This window comes from Cryptotermes secundus, unplaced genomic scaffold (assembly GCF_002891405.2).
Source record: "Cryptotermes secundus unplaced genomic scaffold, Csec_1.0 scaffold959, whole genome shotgun sequence".
NCBI lineage: Eukaryota > Metazoa > Arthropoda > Insecta > Blattodea > Kalotermitidae > Cryptotermes > Cryptotermes secundus.
Window position 1 is genome coordinate 65015 of NW_019722440.1, and position 19334 is coordinate 84348.

Genomic DNA, 19334 nt, shown 5'->3' on the forward strand with positions numbered 1-19334 from the left:
AATCTTGCCCTATTTAGCTGCGTTATTATGCTTTCTTTATCTACTGTAGTTTTCATAAAAAAAATATGAGGCATTATATATGGAACACTCCTCGTACATACTTTCTCAGTCGATGCATTGGTGCTGTGAAATGTAATGTGGCTGCAAATTGTGTTCCTTCATGTAATTAATTACTTTTGTGGGTGGATAATATTAAAATAGATTTTAGAGAGACTGAAAGGGGTAATATGGACTGGACTGATCTGGCTCAGGATAGGGACCAGCAGAGGGCTCTTGTGAACACAGTAATGAACCTTCAGATTCCATAAAATGTTGGAAAATTCCAGAGTAGCTGCACAACTCGTTGATTGTCAAGAAAAGCTCACCTCCATGGAGTTAGTTAATTAATTAATTTAAAAGAAACGATCACTTCAACAATCCGTTACATCAATATAATTTGGCACAAAGAAACCGCACATACTTTCTCATACAACTGACTTTGACTGTGTTACCTTGGAAATAACAGTGACTGTCGCTCAGTGGAGCACAGCTGGGTGCTCAACAGTGAAATCTCATCAGACCAATAAAGCTGTTTTAGACACAACTGCTAATTATTTCATCACACATGTTGGAGCTGTTTTTGAAAAAACTGACAGGTTGTGTTTTGGGGTCAATTTGTCAAGCTGGACACAGAACTACGATGAATAACCGCTTGAATAAAATCTAACCATTCAGGCGCTAGTAAGATGCACATCCATAGATACACCCATATATAAAATGGCATATTAAAACCTCTTTTCCATATTCACATGTAAAAGTAAAAAAAAAAAAAAAAAACTACTACTCCCATGTAAGGTGTAAATCATAGTGAGTCAAGGAGTCAGTGGTTTGAGCTGCAGTTGCCAACCAAGTACAAGATTCTGAACGTGACTTAAGAACCCACTGTTTACTTAGACTGTAATTAGCACGCCCTTATTAATTTTTTTTTTTTAATTCGCTTAGTGGGGGGTGGAGTCCAACTGGGTTCACTCAGCACGGCAACCACTGATTGGCCTACTGTAGCCTGCCCCAGGTGATTATGATGATGGAGAATTTGGTGGAATGAAGATGGGCAGGGGAAATCAAAGTACTCAGAGAAAACCCGCCCCAGCACTGCTTTGTCCAGCACAAATCCCACTTGACCAGACCTGGGATCAAACCCAGGCCACCACGGTGGGGAGCCAACGACTAACCGCTTGAGCTATGGTGTGGTCAGCACTCCCTTATACTGACTACATCTAAAGTGCATGTACCAGCAGAAAAATGAATATGGATGCCACTGATGGAAAGTTATTTCATATTAAAAGAATTGTTGTGATTAAAAGCAGGGGTAACAACAAGGCATTTAATTTATTTCTCAGAAAATTTCTTGCACATAAATAAGGACCATAAATTATGCAAGTAAATGTGCTAAAACAAACTACAATCTCATTTAAGTCAGTCTCTGGGAAAAACTGGATTGATAGTACAGCGTGTTAGTATTTCAAATGGAACGGGAAGATGGTTAAGTAACATGGGCCTTGTCAGGGTGGCTGTGTCTTTGGTGGGGACGTATCACAGACCAGGGATGCGTTGAGACACAGCTTTGGAACACCTCCTCGTGGTCCTGCTGGGCAACGACAGTCCTGGAGGGTCTGCATTAGCATGAACCTCCAGGGTTGCGGCAGAGTTTCCATAATGGGCAATGCTCATTTGACCAGAGCCTCCCACACGGCGGCATAATGACTCTTGGGTTTCATTATGATGTACCCGGGACGAATGCGGGAGAGCACTCCTATGGGGGTAGCTACGGCTATTTGAGTTGTCTCCCTAGAGTACCGATAAAGTGCCGCAAGCCTTAGGGCTCAACACTCTAAAATGGTTTTGACCAACCCATGTGGAGGGGTGGGAATGGGGGAACTCTGAAGCAACCTCCAGGGGCGATAATCTCGTGTAGGATGCCCTGGTCGCAAACTCATGACAATTAGTATCGCACTCACCTGAACATGCACTCTTGGTCCTGGAGGCTTGTGAGGGTTATACTTGTAAAGGACCAACCTCCTAAGCCAAGGTGTGAGGCATCATGCCAAGGGCTGCATGGCACTGGGGAGGTTATTGGCCAGTGTCATGAACGATCCCTCGGGGCACCAGGCAGCACCCCGTTGTATTTATGCCTTCCACCCATATGGGGCTCTGCGGATGGTGACCTTTTAAATCCCCATTTCTCGTGGGACCAAAATAAAAAAGGGACCTAACAAGAAAACCGGTCGTAAGGACCTTAAACTTAAGAGGGACCCCCCTTTAAGGGGATCCCTACAAGAAATGCTTCAGCAGGAGGCTGGAAGCTCTGGTGAACCATTAAGGGGCTCAGAAGCAACCGGCGAACCTACTGTTGCAGTCTTAGCCAAAGGCAGGGATGAACCAATGATTCAAAACCTACCAGAGGCAAAATCAAAAAATTGGAAGAGATCACGAGATTTCTCCAAATCAACCTACACCACAGCAAAGCTGCCACGGCAGCTCTCTGTCAACATCTAGCTGAGGGTAAGGCTGACATAGCACTTATTCAGGAACCTTGGTTATACAAGGGTCGAATAAGGGGTTTAAATAATACAGAGGGAACAGTTTACTCTGTTGTACCCAGTAATAATGCGAGATCTTGTGTTTATATCAGGAATCATGTTAATGCCTTGCCTTTGCTGGAGCTCTGTTCAAGGGATACAGCGGCGGTAAGGATAACATATCCATATCGAGAAGGCAGCAGGGAGCTGATAGTTGCTTCAGTCTACCTTCCATATGACTCGGATGGACCACCACCAACTAAGGAAATGAGGGACATCACAGACTACTGCTTTAGCAGGAAAAAGCAACTCATCATTGGGTGTGATGCCAACGCGCACCACATCTTGTGGGGGAGCACCAGCACTAACCCAAGGGGAGAGGGCCTTATGGAATTTCTGGTGAGTTTGAACCTGAATATTCTAAACCATGGTAACGAACCTACCTTTGTGGTTTGCAATAGGAAGGTTATTGATTTGACACTAAGGACAAATAATATAGAGAACCTGGTAAGTAACAGGCATATATCTGATGAGCCGTCTCTATCAGGTCACAGATATATATGCTTTAAAATAAGTAACATCACAGTAGATCAAACTACTTACAGGACTCCTAAGAGAACCAATTGTGAGTCTTATAAAGACGAGCTAAAGGTAAATCTAGAGGCCATTTCGCGTAATATACGCACAATAAAGGATGTTGATCAGTCTGTTGACCAGTTGCAACGGGCTATTATCTCGTCCTTTAATCAGAATTGTCCGGCTAGGACCAATCATGGACCAAGGAGAGTGCCTTGGTGGCATAAACAGCTGAGTGGGCTTAGAACCAAAACAAGAAGGCTGTTTAATACAGCTAAAAGAACAGGGCAATGGGACACCTATAAGGAAGCCCTTACCTGTTACAATAAAGAAATAAGGGAAGCCAAGTGATCCTCATGGAGAAGACACTGCCAGGAGATCAATGATGTACCAGGCGGTGCCAGACTCATGAGGATCATGGCAAAACAGGCAACCAACAAGGTCAGCACAATTAAGCTGCCTAACGGACAGTATACTCAAACAGGAAGGGAAACGCTGAATGAATTATTCAGGGTCCACTTTCCTGATTCAAAATTGATTGACAGTTTGGACGATGGGCAGGGTCAGCAGAACCTGGACACTTGTCAAAGCAAGATGAACAGGGCAGACTGGAACCTGGTCAAAGTCATAATTAACCAATCAAAGATAGGATGGGCACTGAACACTTTTAAACAATTTAAATCAGCAGGAACAGATGGAATTGTACCGGCACTTTGGCAGCATGGGGCAGAACTTTTAGTTCCACACCTATGCCGCATATATAGAGCCTGCTTGGCATATGGTTTCATCCCCACAGCCTGGAGGCAAGTAAAGGTGACGTTTATTCCAAAGCCCGGGAAACTTAATTATACCGAGGCTAAGGCTTATCGTCCTATCAGCCTGTCGTCTTTCCTTTTGAAAACGATGGAGAAACTAGTAGATAGGCATGTTAGGGACAGGGCATTGAGGATTTATCCTCTACACCGAAACCAACATGCCTACCAAACAGGTAAATCTTCCGAAAGTGCACTACACAATGTGGTAACACGCATAGAAAGTGCAATTGAACACAAGGATATTGCCTTAGGAGCATTCCTTGATATAGAGGGAACCTTTGATGGGACCTCATTTGATGTAACCAAACAGGCTGCTGGAAGGCATGGCATAGAGCCTGCAATATGCAGATGGATCAATGCTATGCTGGAAACCTGAACCATAGCTGCTACATTATCAGGAGAGACCCTGGGGACGTCGGTGGCTAGGGGATGTCCGCAGGGGGGCATACTCTTGCCTCTGCTGTGGAGTCTGGTCGTCGACGATCTCCTGTGGGGACTTGATGATGGGTATTATACAGTAGGATATGCTGATGACATAGCAATCCTCATAAATGGAAAATTCCTTTCAACCGTATCAGAGCATCTTCAATCAGCTCTGTACATGGTCCAACGATGGTGTGAAAGAACAGGTCTCTCCATTAATCCCAACAAGACTGTAATCATACCGTTTACTAAGAAGAGAAATATAAAGGGTCTTAAGGAACCGACTCTCTTCAATAAGACAATCAAGCTCTCCAGCGATGTCAAGTACCTTGGACTAGTATTAGACAAGGGACTGACATGGAAAAAGCAGCTGGACAAAGTTGTTAACAAAGCCTATAAGGCTTTTTGGACATGCAGAAGCATGTTTGGTAAAACTTGGGGACTACAGCCACACGTTGTACATTGGGTATACACTGCGGTTGTGAGACCCATAATTACTAATGGTGTCACAGTATGGTGGCCCAGAGTTAAATTCAAGACTAGCAAGACAGAACTTGGCAAATTGCAAAGGTTGGCTTGCTTAGGTATACTGCCATGGCATGAGGCGGAAACTTAGTTTCCGCCTTGGGCGGTACACGACAGTATTCCAGGCAGAAGTATATGCCATTAAAGCATGTATTATGGAGAATTTAGATAGGAACTATAGAAATAGGAACATCTACATTCTATCTGACAGCCAAGCTGCACTTAAAGCGCTTGACAAACACCAGATTGATTCAAAATTGGTCTGGGATTGCCACCAAACCCTCATGGAACTGGCCAAACATAACAGGGTACAACTGATATGGGTGTCGGGGCATGAGGGAAATGCTGGAAATGAAGCAGCAGACATTTAGCTAAAATTGGAGCTGAACACCCGTTCATAGGACCTGAACCAGCCTGTGGCATCTCTCTAGGAGTTGCCAAACAGGCAATCAGGGACTGGACTAACATGACACACAAGGAATACTGGGAATCCTTAACTGGACTCAGGCATGCAAAGGGACTCATACGAGGACCTTCTGCTAAAAGAGCGAAGGAACTGTTGAAGCTCAACAGGAACCAGCTACGATGGGTGGTAGGACTATTTACAGGACACTGTCACCTCAAAGGATACCTGTTCAAACTGGGACTGAGTGATAGTCCCACCTGTGAGAGGTGTCAGATAGAAGATGAAACAGCCACACACGTCCTGTGTGAATGTAAGGCATTAGCTTATTTAAGATATGTCACTTGGGCCAGTACTTCATGGAACCAAGTGACTATTTTGACGCCCCTACGTCCAAGATCCTCCGCTTCATCCAAAGCGTCGGTTGCTGAGGGAATAATTAAAAAAAGGGGGAGCACAATAGACCTACGATCGCGGTGTAAGGGCCGAGAAGGCCTACCCCTCATATATTCTATTCTATTCTATTCTATTCTATTCTATTCTATTCTATTCTAACATGGGCCTTAAAATGAATGTGAAAGAAACTTACACATTTCTAAATGGTGCGAAGTACACATTGAGCCTAAAGTGACACTAATGGGCTAGAAATGTCATCTTAGAGAGTTGCAGATTCTGAATTCAGCAAGAAACAATAACATCCTAAACCAATAAGCAAACTAAAAATGTAAAGAATGGTCAGATTGTGTTAGACATCAGAGGACAAATACTTTCACTTAGAAAGAGCATGTTGAGAAGTGCCTGTTGTGTGTGTGAATCATGCATCACACATGGTGCATTACTCACGTGGTCACCATCCCTGGTCATGAACTGTAAATCAACAGGTCGAAACTCTTCAGGAAGAACGCCTATCCCAGTATGCTTAAATGAATTCTCAGGAGTCAGAACTTTCACAACATTTGGGTAGAGAGCAGCAGATAAGATTGCAGTCAAAAGTTTGGTGTTGTTACCATTTGCATTAAGCTGTGAATTAGAACCAAAATAAATTGCAGATTTTCTGGTTATAACTTCAAATAAAAATCATATTTAAATATAAATAAGTTTCCTGTGATTTTGTGTCTTTTATATTCACCTATTGCACTTATTATATACACAAATTACTTTTGTTATTAAGTATATAATTACATAATTGTTTGAAATAAACGTTATAGAGCTCAAAGAAGTGTGAGATTACATGCAGCTGTTTGCACAATGAACCATATTTTGAGAGAACTGACATTCTGATGTGAACTTCATGTAAAATCAATTATACTGGGCTGACATAAAATATGAGGAAATTTGCTCTACAGCATTTAGTGCAGATACCGATACCAAATTTCACCATGGCACTTTGAGCAGTTTCAGAAGGAAAGATATGACTAGATAACCAGATCATTTGTTCATTTTGTGCACTTCACAAGAACAAGAAAAGTATGAAAACTGAACATGGTTGAAGCTGCAACAGTTCTTCTAAAATACAGTCAATTTTTACTAACCTCAGGGCCGGTGATGCCTAGAATATTGTCATTTCCACTTTCTCTAGGGCCTAGCTCAACAGAAATAAATCCAATACTTGCTAGAAGCTCTACAAATTCTTGCTTTATATCAGCAAGTGTGACTAGCGTCTCCCATGAGAGGAAATTCTCTTTGGCAAATACCTGCCCAGCTTCATGACTCTGTGAGCAGATCTTCAGCCACCTCTGAGGGGGAGAGAAAAAAACTTAAATTATTCTGTACAAAATCATAAAAATAAAACACAAATAAGTGACAGCAACATTATATTGAAGGTATGGACTGAGTGTGTTTGAGAACAGAATGTGGTGCCGAATAGTTTGACTGAAGAGGGGTGAAATAAGAGAAGGGACACAAAACTGTATAATGAGGAGCTTCAAAATTTGTACTCTTCAGATACAGTTACAATGATCACGTGAAGGAGGATGAGATGGGTATGGTGTGTAGCATACACAGGAGTGAAAAGGAATGCATACAGGGTTTTGGTCGGAAAGCCAAAAGGAGAACATTCACATAGGTGGGAGGACAATATTAAAATGTATCTCGGAGATATAGGATGGGGTGGTATGGATACGATTTGCCTGGTTCAGGATAGGGAACAGTGGTGGGCTTTTATGAACATGGTAATGAACCACTGGACTGCATGAAATATTCAGACATTCCTGAGAAGCTGAATAACCGGCGGCTTCTCACAAAGGACTCAGCTCCATGGAGTTAGTTGGTTAGCTGGGAATTACTGGATTTGAATATTAAACTGAGGAAAATTGCAAACGGAGGAAACTTAACACCATGATTATTGATTCTGGATCACTGAAACTAATGTTAAAAGAGAGGAAACCTTAAATGGAGGAACATCAAATGGGGTTCCAATACATTTCACTCAGAAAACCAACTGTACCACACACAGCTACTAAAGAGTATTTACCTTGTAAGCTTTGAGAACAGTCAAGTAATCACTGTTACCAACTGTAAACTCCCGCTTACATATATTTGCTTGCTCCTTTTTCGTAAATGGCGTTACAAAGGGTGATTTGTAACTGAGGCACGCAGCAATAGTTAGTGCAGAATCAACACAGCAAAAGATGGCTCCATACAGCATCAACTTGCCTATTCTGCAACACAGACAATACAGCAGGTGCTCATGACATCAGGACTGTCTCCTCATACGAATGAAATGAATGCCACTTTGCAGAAGGGCTGGTACCATTCCATGCATGAATATGATACTATAGAGTGTGTGGAAACCTGTAAGAGATGGGCTTAGTGCACAAATTTAAAAAGACCCTTCCTTTTTCAAATGCAAATCTTCAGCTCAACTCTTATATAAATATATGTCTACATGCAGCATGTAGATATGATACAAGTTTCAGCCATTCTCAGTTCAGTGAATCTTTAATTTAATTGATAACGCCTGAGGATCATTCACATTTGTTTTACCGCAGCACCCACTACATCCAGCACGAACATTTGTTTTCCATATACAAGATCAAATTTAGAAATGAGTAATATATCAATTTACATCACTATTTGTTACTCAGTGTCTAAAACAGCATTGACTGAAACTTTTACTTAACTTTCACTGTCCAGTAACCACACCAGGTAGCAACTGGATATGCACTGGCTACAGATCACCAATAATAATAAAAACTCCAGTCATAATGCATTTTCAAACTGGGGAATTATAAAGCACGGTGTTCCACAAGGATCAATTTTAAGTTCCTTACTTTTTCTTCTCTACATAAATGATCTATCTACAACCATCAACAATAAATCTAAACCAATTCTATATGCAGATGACACTAGTATAATATTTAAGAACTCTAAATTTTACAACCTTAAAAATGACATAAATATTGTATTTGAAGCCTTAAACAGATGGTTCGAAGCCAATTTACTCTCATTAAATTTTGATAAAACCCATTACATATCATTCACAACTAAAAACAACCACCAAATTGATTTGGACATCAATTATGCCAACAAATTAATCTGTAAAGTACTTGATACAAAATTCCTTGGAATACATGTAGACAGTACACTGTCTTGGAAAATACATATTGAACAAATTATACCTAAATTAAATGCAGCTTGCTATGCGATGAGATCAATTAAGCCTTTTATGTCACAGGAAACATTGAAGATGGTTTACCATGCCTACTTTCATTCTATTATGAACTATGGATTAATATTTTGGGGGAACTCTTCACATAGTGTAATAATTTTTAAAATACAAAAGAATATAATTAGAATCATTACAGGATGTAGAAGTAGAGATTCATGTAGAGAATTATTTAAGAAATTAAAAATTCTACCTCTTCAATCGCAATACATATTATCGCTTCTCCTATTTGTTGTTTACAACAAAGATAAATTCAAATTAAATTCTGATGTCTATAACATGAATACTAGACAAAAATATAACTTCCACCTACCCTCATCAACTTTATCAGTATATCAAAAAGGAGTCTACTTTACTGGCATAAAAGTGTTCAACAATCTGCCACAAAGTATTAAAAACTTGGGCAATGATACTAAAAAGTTTAAATCAGAGTTAAAGAATTATCTACATGCTCATTCCTTCTACTCTTTAGATGAATACTTCAATGTAAATAGAGAATGATGTAAAATTAAGTTATATTAATTTTTAAGCTAAAATTGCCTGTACTTATGTATGTAACCTTTTGACATGTTCTGTATCCAAAGGTACTAACCTGCTTAGGATTTATAGAATGTAAATAAATTCAATTCAATTCAATGGAGTGACTTAAATCACTGCAACAGGTCACAGTAATTGCTGAAGTTTCTGTTTACATTTCACTGCCTGTTCCTCGGTAGTTGCAGCTAATGGTACACTGCTAGGCACTGGAGAGGATATGAACTGCCAGAACTGGTAACTGCCACAAAGTGGTGATTGACATGGCTGTTACATTTCTGTGCCTAGGCCCAGAAGCTGCAGTATGTAGCCAGTAGCCAGACATGACTCATTACAATCCCTCTTTCCAAATGCAGGGTTAATACTTACCAAGAATTACAGCATAAGAGGCAAACATTGCTCTATTATTAATTCAAATTTATATGTATAAAACTGTGAATAGCCTCAATGTGTGAGTATATTTTACTGTAAACAAATTAGTGCTATTCACATTGATATTTTAAATACTTTGTATTCTTTTTACTATTGCAGGCTGGATATGTGTGAAATTCTTACGTGAGTTTAAAAAATTGGAATCTACACTATTAGTGTCTTCTCCACTACTTAAATGGAAATACCACATTTTATATACAGTCAACTCTCGATTATCTGGGATAATGATGGGGATGGAAATCACAATTAATCGAAAACCCGGTTAAGACAAATGTTATTAAAAGTAGTACTGTAATACTGTACCTTCATAATACTATAGGCCTACCTGTATTTAAATTTACTCAACCTCATTTTTATGTCATCTCATGGCCTATTTAATACTTTTTTTACATTATACTGAAGTGTGAATTAGTTATTTCAATCACAGTGTTCAACAACATCCAACACTTTTTACGAATATTCACACTTAACACTTAAAAAAAATTAATATTGTCGTTTGCTTTTTCGCGCCATTTTCCTTTTTACGGATATCCATACGAAGCCTACGTAATATTAGCTTGTCACTTAATAAACTGTTCTCTTCACTCTCAAGATAGTCTAGTAAGGATTCCAAATGATTAAGAGCAGCACCATGTGATATTTTCTTACTACCGTATTGCATTGCTAATTGTTTAACTACACCTCTTTTTCCCAACTGATTGATAATTTCAAGTTTCTGTTGAATACTTAACACAACACACTTCCTTTTACACCCTGACATTTTGCTAATGCACTTGAAGATCGATACAAAGAGACCAACTGGGGCGGTGTCTCTGTCCTTGAAACTTCCACAAATCCTTGCATTCTTTCAACCCTACCCTAGAACATTGTGTTAGCATAACAGGACCAAAGAATGCAGAGCTCAGTTCACTCTAGTGCGAAAATAGTATTACAACTCACCATGTGAAACAAAAGTGAATGAATATTAAACATCATATAAGCCTCAAAAAAGCCTCAGTAGCCCCGGTTAAGCCGCAAACCAGTTAATCCGCCCCCAGATAATCGAGAGTTGACTGTAATTAAAAAAACAAGACCTTACAGGCCGATATAGCACTGTTACATAGTAAATTATAGAAACTGTGATACTAATAGACAGCTAAATGAATTAGTAAATAAACATGATGACGGATTCAGTGTTTTTGCTGTGAAGAACTGAAGTATCCTCCCTTTTCCACCTAAGTTCTACTACTTTTATTCATTCAACCTTTCCAGTTTGCTGGCTCAGAGCTGTAAGCCAGTATCCTAACAGTGGCAGTGTTCATGACCATTGCTTAATATCACTGTTAGCCACACATAACATTGACTAGAAGCACAGTGATTAAGTCACCAGAATGCTTCTCTCTCCAGATGAAAGATTATGTGAAATTAAGGCTGTTAACCTAATATGTAAAATTTACTGAGTTTGATTTTTCACCTGGAAGAAACATTTTCATTACAAACCACATCACCTGACATCAACTGGCAGTGTTGCCAAATGTCGCCCCAGTGGTGTCAACTCATTGTCTGCATCCAGAGCACCAACATCTTTCAGGCAAAGCAGTGCACAATCCACATTCTTATCTGCAGGTGGTTCCAATGTGCCAGCTGTAGCCAATCAAAATATAATGGTTTAATTTTATTCTCAGTCTGTCAGCAGTGCAGACTGTGTCAAAGACAGGATGATTATGAATGATGGGAAAGNATTTTTCCATATATATTGTGTGAGTGTAACAGGATGCTGAAATATAATATTATAATGGTTTAATTTTGTTCTCAGTCTGTCAGCAGTGCAGACTGTGTCAAAGACAGGACGATTATGAATGATGAGAAAGGAAAGAGTTGAAGAATATTTTAAAATACTATTCCAGAACTCGGCTGAAGAGACTAGGAAAAAAACACAATGGGATTTGACTGGGAACTCCCTGAAGATAGGTATGTTGTATTTGAGGTTATCACTGCAGTGGTAACTTGCCTGCAGCCAAGCTTGTGTCAACCATCAAACGAAAGTTTACACCTCTTATATTAATCAAAGTTTTATTCCATATGTATGTTGTATTTGAGGTTATCACTGCAGAGGTAACTTGCCTGCAGCCAAGCTTGTGTCAACCATCAAACGAAAGTTTACACCTCTTATATTAATCAAAGTTTTATTCCATACAGCACTAGACAGAGGTGAGTGGTCAGCTTCACGCCCCTGATGCTTTAGCCCACATTGGATAGGAGGCTGGATGAGCCCCAGTTTTTCTGTACACTGTGGAGAAGAGAAAAATCTTGTATTGCCAGGAATCAAACCTGGAGTGTCCAACCCATAGCTTGTCACTATACTGACTCCCTTTTTATTGTTTGTGAAAAAAGTATTTTCTTACAGCTCTCCAGCACTTTAAAAATTGTAGCAGGGAATTTAAACATTTTTTTCATTGGCCATATATTTACTCAGTTACCATGGTGGGAAATGGACTGGACAGTGTACATTTAGGGAACTAGCAGTGGAAGTACAAATATTTACAGGTTCAAGTTCTTTCCTCCCCCCCCCCTCTTTTCATGAATTCCTGTACTTTTCTTCCCTTCACCAGGCAGGTTGGTAGAGGAATAACGTTCCTGGCTTGTATTTGGGGTGCATACCATTTGCAGCGCTGTTGGCCACTTGAAGCTTATTATGTTTTTCTTCAGTTTTTCCCTACAAATGTTGCGATAAAGTAAGGGTACAATTTCCCTTGTCCTTAATTAAGCAACAGACTATTAAGATATAGGGTTGTGGAGGTACAGCTCCACACATTCTCAATTCTTGGCACTAGATGGAGGGTAGTAGTCAACTTCATGACCTGGCCACCTTACCATAAAAAAAAAAGCCTCTGGTGCCCGCTGGATAGGAAGTTGGCTGGGCCCCAGAACCAGTTTTCCCCAAATATATACGAGTAAAAGCTAAGCTACGTTCCTTTTTTAAAAAAATTCAGAGAAACTAATGAACTAACGTGCTTACCAAAAACTTCATGGGGATCCTTGTCTGCAAAATAAGGCAAGGTCTTAATACGAAGTACTATCTGTTCCAGAGGCACACGCTGTAGTTCTGGGACAGGCTGCCCAAGGAATTCATAGTCATAACGATGTCTGGTGAACAGATGAATGCAGACACCTGGCATCACACGCCCAGCACGCCCTTTCCTTTGCAGTGCATTTGCTCGAGACACCCACACCATCTGCAGACTTTCCACATTCCTGCTGGAGTCAAATCTTGCAAACAGAGAATAGCCACTTTCAGGGGAAAAATGCGATGAAGATTAACACTGAGGATAAATGTTCTCACTCTTGTTTCCGAGAAGAGAAAAATTATAAATTTTTATTCCTGTCTTCACTATTTGAGAAGGGTATCAAAACAACAAATACACAGAAAAAATTCTAACATCATCAGTTTCTCTGTCACATGACAGTTCTCAGATATTGCTTTGCTGCCTTGTACACTGTTGCACTGTATTTCTAGACATAACTTTCCATCTCGTGTGCTAAACAGGCTAAATAATTTTACTGTAAGAAATTTCATTTTATGGCATATTACAAAGTTATGAATCTAATTCTGTTCCCTCACTTCCAGCAACTTCTCCGTACAAACACAGATGCTGAATTTTCAACGGACAACTCATACACACTGTGACTGTGCAATGTGAAAAGCAAAAAAATCAGCTCACAGATGGAGCCAAACATTTATGATGATGATTATCATTATAGTAAATTTAATGATATATTCATCAACTAATAAAAGTGGAGGGGGTACTGTCACACAAAGAAACGTTTCTATTAATCAAGTCACAATATATTTTGGCCCAGACAGGCCTTCATCAGGTGGTTTCGGAGAATTACGTGCAAATGTTGATGGAATATATACATGACTGCAATGCTAGTACAAAATTTATTTGTATTGTCACCACTTGTCTGTTCCTCAAGAATCGCCTAATGATGGCCTATCTGGGCAGAAACATTTTGTGAATTGATTAACAAGAACATCTGTTTGTGTCACAGCATCCCCATAGATTCTCATTTGTTAACACCACAAAAAAGAGGCAATACTCCAAGACATTCAGTAATGGTGACTGTGAGCATCAAATGAGTGGATGGTAGAGAATAATTAATTGGAAAGGATATGAAAGAAAGTTCATGGCCTACTTTTCAAGGTACTGTTCTGGAATATAGAGGAAATCATGAAATCCACAAGAAACCTCACTCAACATAGTCATTATCCTGGACAACTTTTAAAATGTAAGCTTCCTGAATAAAGTAAGATTTGAGGTTTTCACAGCGGTGACTATGAAGAAAGCAGTCTTCTGGGATTTGGCACCATGTATATGTGGTGATAACTGACGTTTCGGAGGAACATATCGCCTCCATCACCCTGAAGATGAAGACGATACATTCCTCCGAAATGTCGGTTAACACCACATATACACAGTGCCAAATCCCAGAAGACTGCTTTCTTCCTGAATAAAAGTTAGAAGTGTTACTATTTCAGCCAAACTGCTTATTGCCGTCCTCATAGAATAAAGAAGGCAGAATGAAACAATTGCTAAACCTCAGATTCTAAATACAGGCTTAATTATACAACGGCTTTGCTTTCTTTACCTTTTCTCCTTCATCTTGCCGCAGTCAACAACAAACACACAATCGTCAATTGTCAGTGAAGTCTCAGCTACATTCGTTGACAAAATAATCTTGCGGACACCTGGCTCTGATTTCCTATCAGGAAAAGAAACAAAAGTATCTCAAATGCTGTAATTTCTGATTGCTGTGATACACATAAGACAACAATAAGCCATTAGGTTTCAAATTTATTTACTCATAACACAACCTACACAATTCAAACATTATCTGTGATTACTGCATCGACTCTTCATTGATGTAAAATTATAGTAATACTTCAGTTTCACCAGCCGAAGTATTCAGGTTCTAGGTTCTCTGTGCAAGTTCTGCCTAATAAGTCAGTATGACTGCAGAAAAGTCTGACATATTTAAATTTAAGCAAAACACAACTCTTCAGAATTTACTTACTTGAAAACTTCAGCCTGTTCTTCAGTAGTAAGTGATGAATGCAGTGGGATCAACACAAATTTCCCAGTGCGGGGACTTAAGACAGGATGACCCATCAACTGGTCATGAAGAGTTGAAATCTCAGCCATGCCCGGAAGGAATACCTAGAAGAATTTATCATAGTTCTGAATATTTTGCAATTATCCAAACATTTAATCACTCTGTACCTCCTGCCTTTCAAGAATATTTTATAAGCCTCTTCTGGTATCAGCCAATGTAATTCTGACGCTTCTGAGTAGATGCTCCTTCAACCTCCAGCTTGAAGGACCAGGAGTCACAATGTGACTCCAATCCATGAATTGTTTCGCTTCAGTGACCTTCCCAGCAGTTTATGCTCCAGGAACATATTTCCCAGGGTTATGAAAGGGTCCCACAGCCCTTGTATTTAAGCATATCACAAATATATATGGGGGGGGGGGTGAAGGAAAACCTGTGTGTAACCTTAATTTCTGCACAAGGGGTAAGCTCTTAGGGTCACAGGAAACCTGAAACCTCCTCTTCACATTGACTATGTCAATTTTACTACATCAGAAACAAAAATGTTATGCTGGGATATTACAAACTTAGAATAATTATAATGAATATAACTGCCTGAAATATTTTCTTGCTGAATTGAAATTAACATAAAAATTCGCCATGAGGGCAATGATTTTTTAATGCTACACTGAGGAAAACTTCATCATCATTCTCTGATGTTTCCACCTGGGCAGCTCTTCTCAGTTGGGCACTATATTTTTTCTATACCAATACCATTACCCCAAGTTAAATATGGCTGCCAGACCTGCAGAAATAGGAAATCTGAACTTCCCTATTCCTTGACAATAAACTGTTACTCCTGAATTAAAATATGGCCACCATCCATGTAGTGCTCACTAAAGCCCTAGATGAGAAAGGCTAATGCTTCTCTTGAATGTGTGTCATATATTTCCTTCTGTATGTCTTTTGTCAATTGGTTCCTATAATGTCACTGTTTTCATTCTTGGTGCTGTCAAAGGAGCTATCACTACTTATGCACACACCTGTCCATACACTCTATCCTTAATTTCACCCATTCTGTAGTGTTTCCTTCTTCAGGTGACATTTAACATCCTGATTTCAGAGAGAGATTTAAGGGAGGAAATATAATGTGGAAAGACTGTGTTCAGTCTCAGAAGATGATTATCTTTAGTCATTTTCAATATCTGCATAGTCTTAGCCTTTTGAGCTTATGTTTATCAAACAATACTCCATGTTAACTGTCCTTCATGACAATTCACCCATTTATATATGTACATACACATACAAATATCAGCAGATGCAAATAAAATTTTTAGTTATGACATAATCTACAGAACAAATTTATTATTCTTGGTCATGGCCATTATCATAAAAACAATTATACATTTCACTTTACTGTCACATTCTTGCTTAGCATTTACGATGCTCTTAAAAATCTGAGAACAACCAATTGCAATCTGGGGTCAGTGACCGTCTATAACAGCTGTGGGTAATAAAACTAGGGCACAGACACACTTCTAAGAAAAACTGAATACAAAGTGACTCTCAGAGTAATCATCTTACCAGTACAGATCCTGTTGTAGGAAAACCGTGCTCACCAGTTACTATCCATGTGATTACTTCCTCTATAAGTTCATAGTCAAGCTTGCTGGGATCCATCAAGTACAAAGTCTCGCATGTGAGCTTGCTATAATCTGTTGAGAAGAAATAAATGATAGTACAGGTCAACAATGCACTAACTGCAATAGTAAATCTACTGAAGGAACTTCATGTGAATGTGATGAATGCATTACAGCAGCAGCTGGTAGCAGTAACACCAGGTGAAGCCAAGATACAGCTTAGCAAACATGACGACACTCTTGCAATTCTAGCGGTGTCCATCTCTGAAGTGGAGGTTTCAGTGAATCAAGTATACAAGATGGATACCATGTGAACATCAATTCTACACCAACTACCACTTTCCTCCTTTTGTTCATGCTTGGCTTACCCTTCAACACAGAAGAGAGAGGTGATGTGATCCTATGAGATGTCAGCTGACTTTCAACAGGCTACATGGTGTTATAGCTCAGAAGATATAACTCTCCATTTTTATCCACCATTTTACAGTAACATGATGAAACAAGATCAGTTTTATCACAGTGAGCTTTATACATTTTTGAGGTGATATGAATCCACAACACAGGACAGACAAGAGCTGTGGCAAACTTTCGAAAAGTAGATCTCTGAATGATGCCTATGCTACGCATTACAGCCCAAGCACTTTGCTCTGTATAAAGTGATTGTGCTCTTCACAGTTGCAGTTCTAAGCAACATATTCCTGGGCGGCCCAGGTTTGATCCTGGGGTAACTGTGACTTTCTTATGTCACATGTTACAGGTGGTAATGATGCCATCCTGAATGAGGTTGGCAGAACCACAGCTGTGTCTTTGGTGGGAACGCATCATGGACCATGGATGCATTGGGACACCCTTGTGTAGGTTGCCCTAGTCACAACCTCATGACTAACTGGTGTCTCACTCCCATTTATCATCTGGGATACCCCTCTCCCCCCGAACAGGCACTCTTGGTCCTGGAGGCTTGTGAGGGTTACATTCACTACAGGACCAGACCACCTAAGCCAAGGTGTGATGCATCATGTTGAGGGCTGCATGGCACTGGGGTGGTAATTAGCCAGTGTCTTGAATGATCCCCTCGGGGCACCAGGCAGCAACCTGTTGTATTCATGCCTTCCACCAGTATGGGGCACTGCGGGTGGCGACCTTTTAAATCCCAATGACTCGTGGGACCAAAATGAATAAAGGAACTAAATCAAAAACCGGTCATAAGGACCTTAAACTGAAGAGTGACGCCCCTCCAAGGGGATCCCTACGAGAAATGCTTCAGCAGGGGGCTGGAAGCTCTGGTGAACCTCTAAGGGACCCAGATACAACCAGCAAACCTGCTGTTGAACTTTCAGCCAAAGGCAGGGACGAATCAGTGGTTCAAAACCTATCTGACTTAAAACCAAAAACTCCTCTCTTGGCAGTCATTAGTACTGACATACCATTGCAGGGGGCTAGTACCTCTAGCACACCTGCAGCAAGAGGACTGGGACACCTAGTCCCTGAAGTAGGTGGACCCCGTCTAGCGAAGAAAGCCCTGTCTGGAAGCGCTAGAAAAAGTTAAGAAAGGCAAGAGCTGGGGCAAGCAAAGCAAGAACTGGGGGCAGTCAGCAACCAGGAAATGCAGGCTCATCCAAGCAGGGAGAAACCCCACCGGTACCTTTAAGAGGTCAAAGTTGGAGGGCAATACCCCTACAGAAACGGCCAGAACTCCGAAAAGGCCCAGGGACTCTAAGGGACCAGGGACTTACAAGGAGGCTCTGACCAATATAAAGGTAGCTATCTTCAAGGAAACTTATCCTGAGGATATGCTTACCGAAGATGACCAGAATTCCATTCTGGAAGCACTGGGGGAGGTGTTACGTAGGACTCCAAAGGGAGAACTACCACACCTAAAATCCTACAGACTAGTGGGAGGTGCACTTATTTATGTATGCGCCGACTAAGAGTCTGGTCAATGGTTTACCAAAGCCATAACAACCACAGGCTGGAATCAGGAGCCAGGCTGAAGCCTACTGATGCCAGGAACCTGCCCAAGCCTGTTAAAGTGGCTCTCCAGACTAGAGACAAAGTTGCCCAGAACCAGGAAGAGCTGCTGAAATGGACTGCAGACCTCAATCCAGGACTTCATATGGAGAACTGGAGGGTACTAGATAAGCAATAGGAGTTGAAAGATAAGAGGCTTATCTTATGCATAGAATGGGAATCTTATACTATTATACAGAGGATAGGTTACAAAATATTCACAGGACTCTCACAGAGGTCTGTTAAGGTGCTGAATGATCCTGAAGTTCAGCACCGGGCAGAACCTGTGTCAGATATAGTATATTCCAACTCGGCCTCTAAGGGGGAAGGGGATGGTGTACCCACTCTCTCAGTTGACTGGAACAGAGTATCTGATGAGAAGGACACAATCCCTCCCTTCGCCAACCTGACCTTACCAGATTGGGGACCTTTTTTGGAGGAAACAAGGTCCAATAATGGAAAAGGGGCTGTAGAAAAAGGGATGGAGGAGGACACCTTTCCCAGCATTATAGAATGAACACATAACACATACATACACACATGACATTTACACACAACATACGATTCATTCAAATTAATCTACGCCACAGCAAGGCTGCTATGGCAATTTTGTGTCGACAACCTGTTGAAGGAAAAGTAGACGTAGCACTTATTCAGGAACCTTGCATATACAGGTGTCCCAGG

General features: G+C 40.4%; 1 protein-coding gene across 2 annotated transcripts in view; it reads right to left on the minus strand.

Annotated features, from left to right (window-relative positions):
- The window catches only part of LOC111861511 (putative ATP-dependent RNA helicase DHX57), a 40623-nt gene that overhangs the window by 6944 nt on the left and 14345 nt on the right, over positions 1 to 19334 (minus strand). For both annotated transcript variants that reach the window (XM_023846158.2, XM_033750353.1), the window contains 8 exons: positions 16588 to 16718; positions 14989 to 15131; positions 14563 to 14676; positions 12932 to 13182; positions 11421 to 11556; positions 7774 to 7960; positions 6833 to 7036; positions 6144 to 6320 (listed from right to left, as the gene is read on the minus strand). In XM_023846158.2, the coding sequence (XP_023701926.1) occupies positions 6144 to 6320; positions 6833 to 7036; positions 7774 to 7960; positions 11421 to 11556; positions 12932 to 13182; positions 14563 to 14676; positions 14989 to 15131; positions 16588 to 16718 (1343 nt within the window). The remainder of the gene's footprint in view (positions 1 to 6143; positions 6321 to 6832; positions 7037 to 7773; positions 7961 to 11420; positions 11557 to 12931; positions 13183 to 14562; positions 14677 to 14988; positions 15132 to 16587; positions 16719 to 19334) is intronic.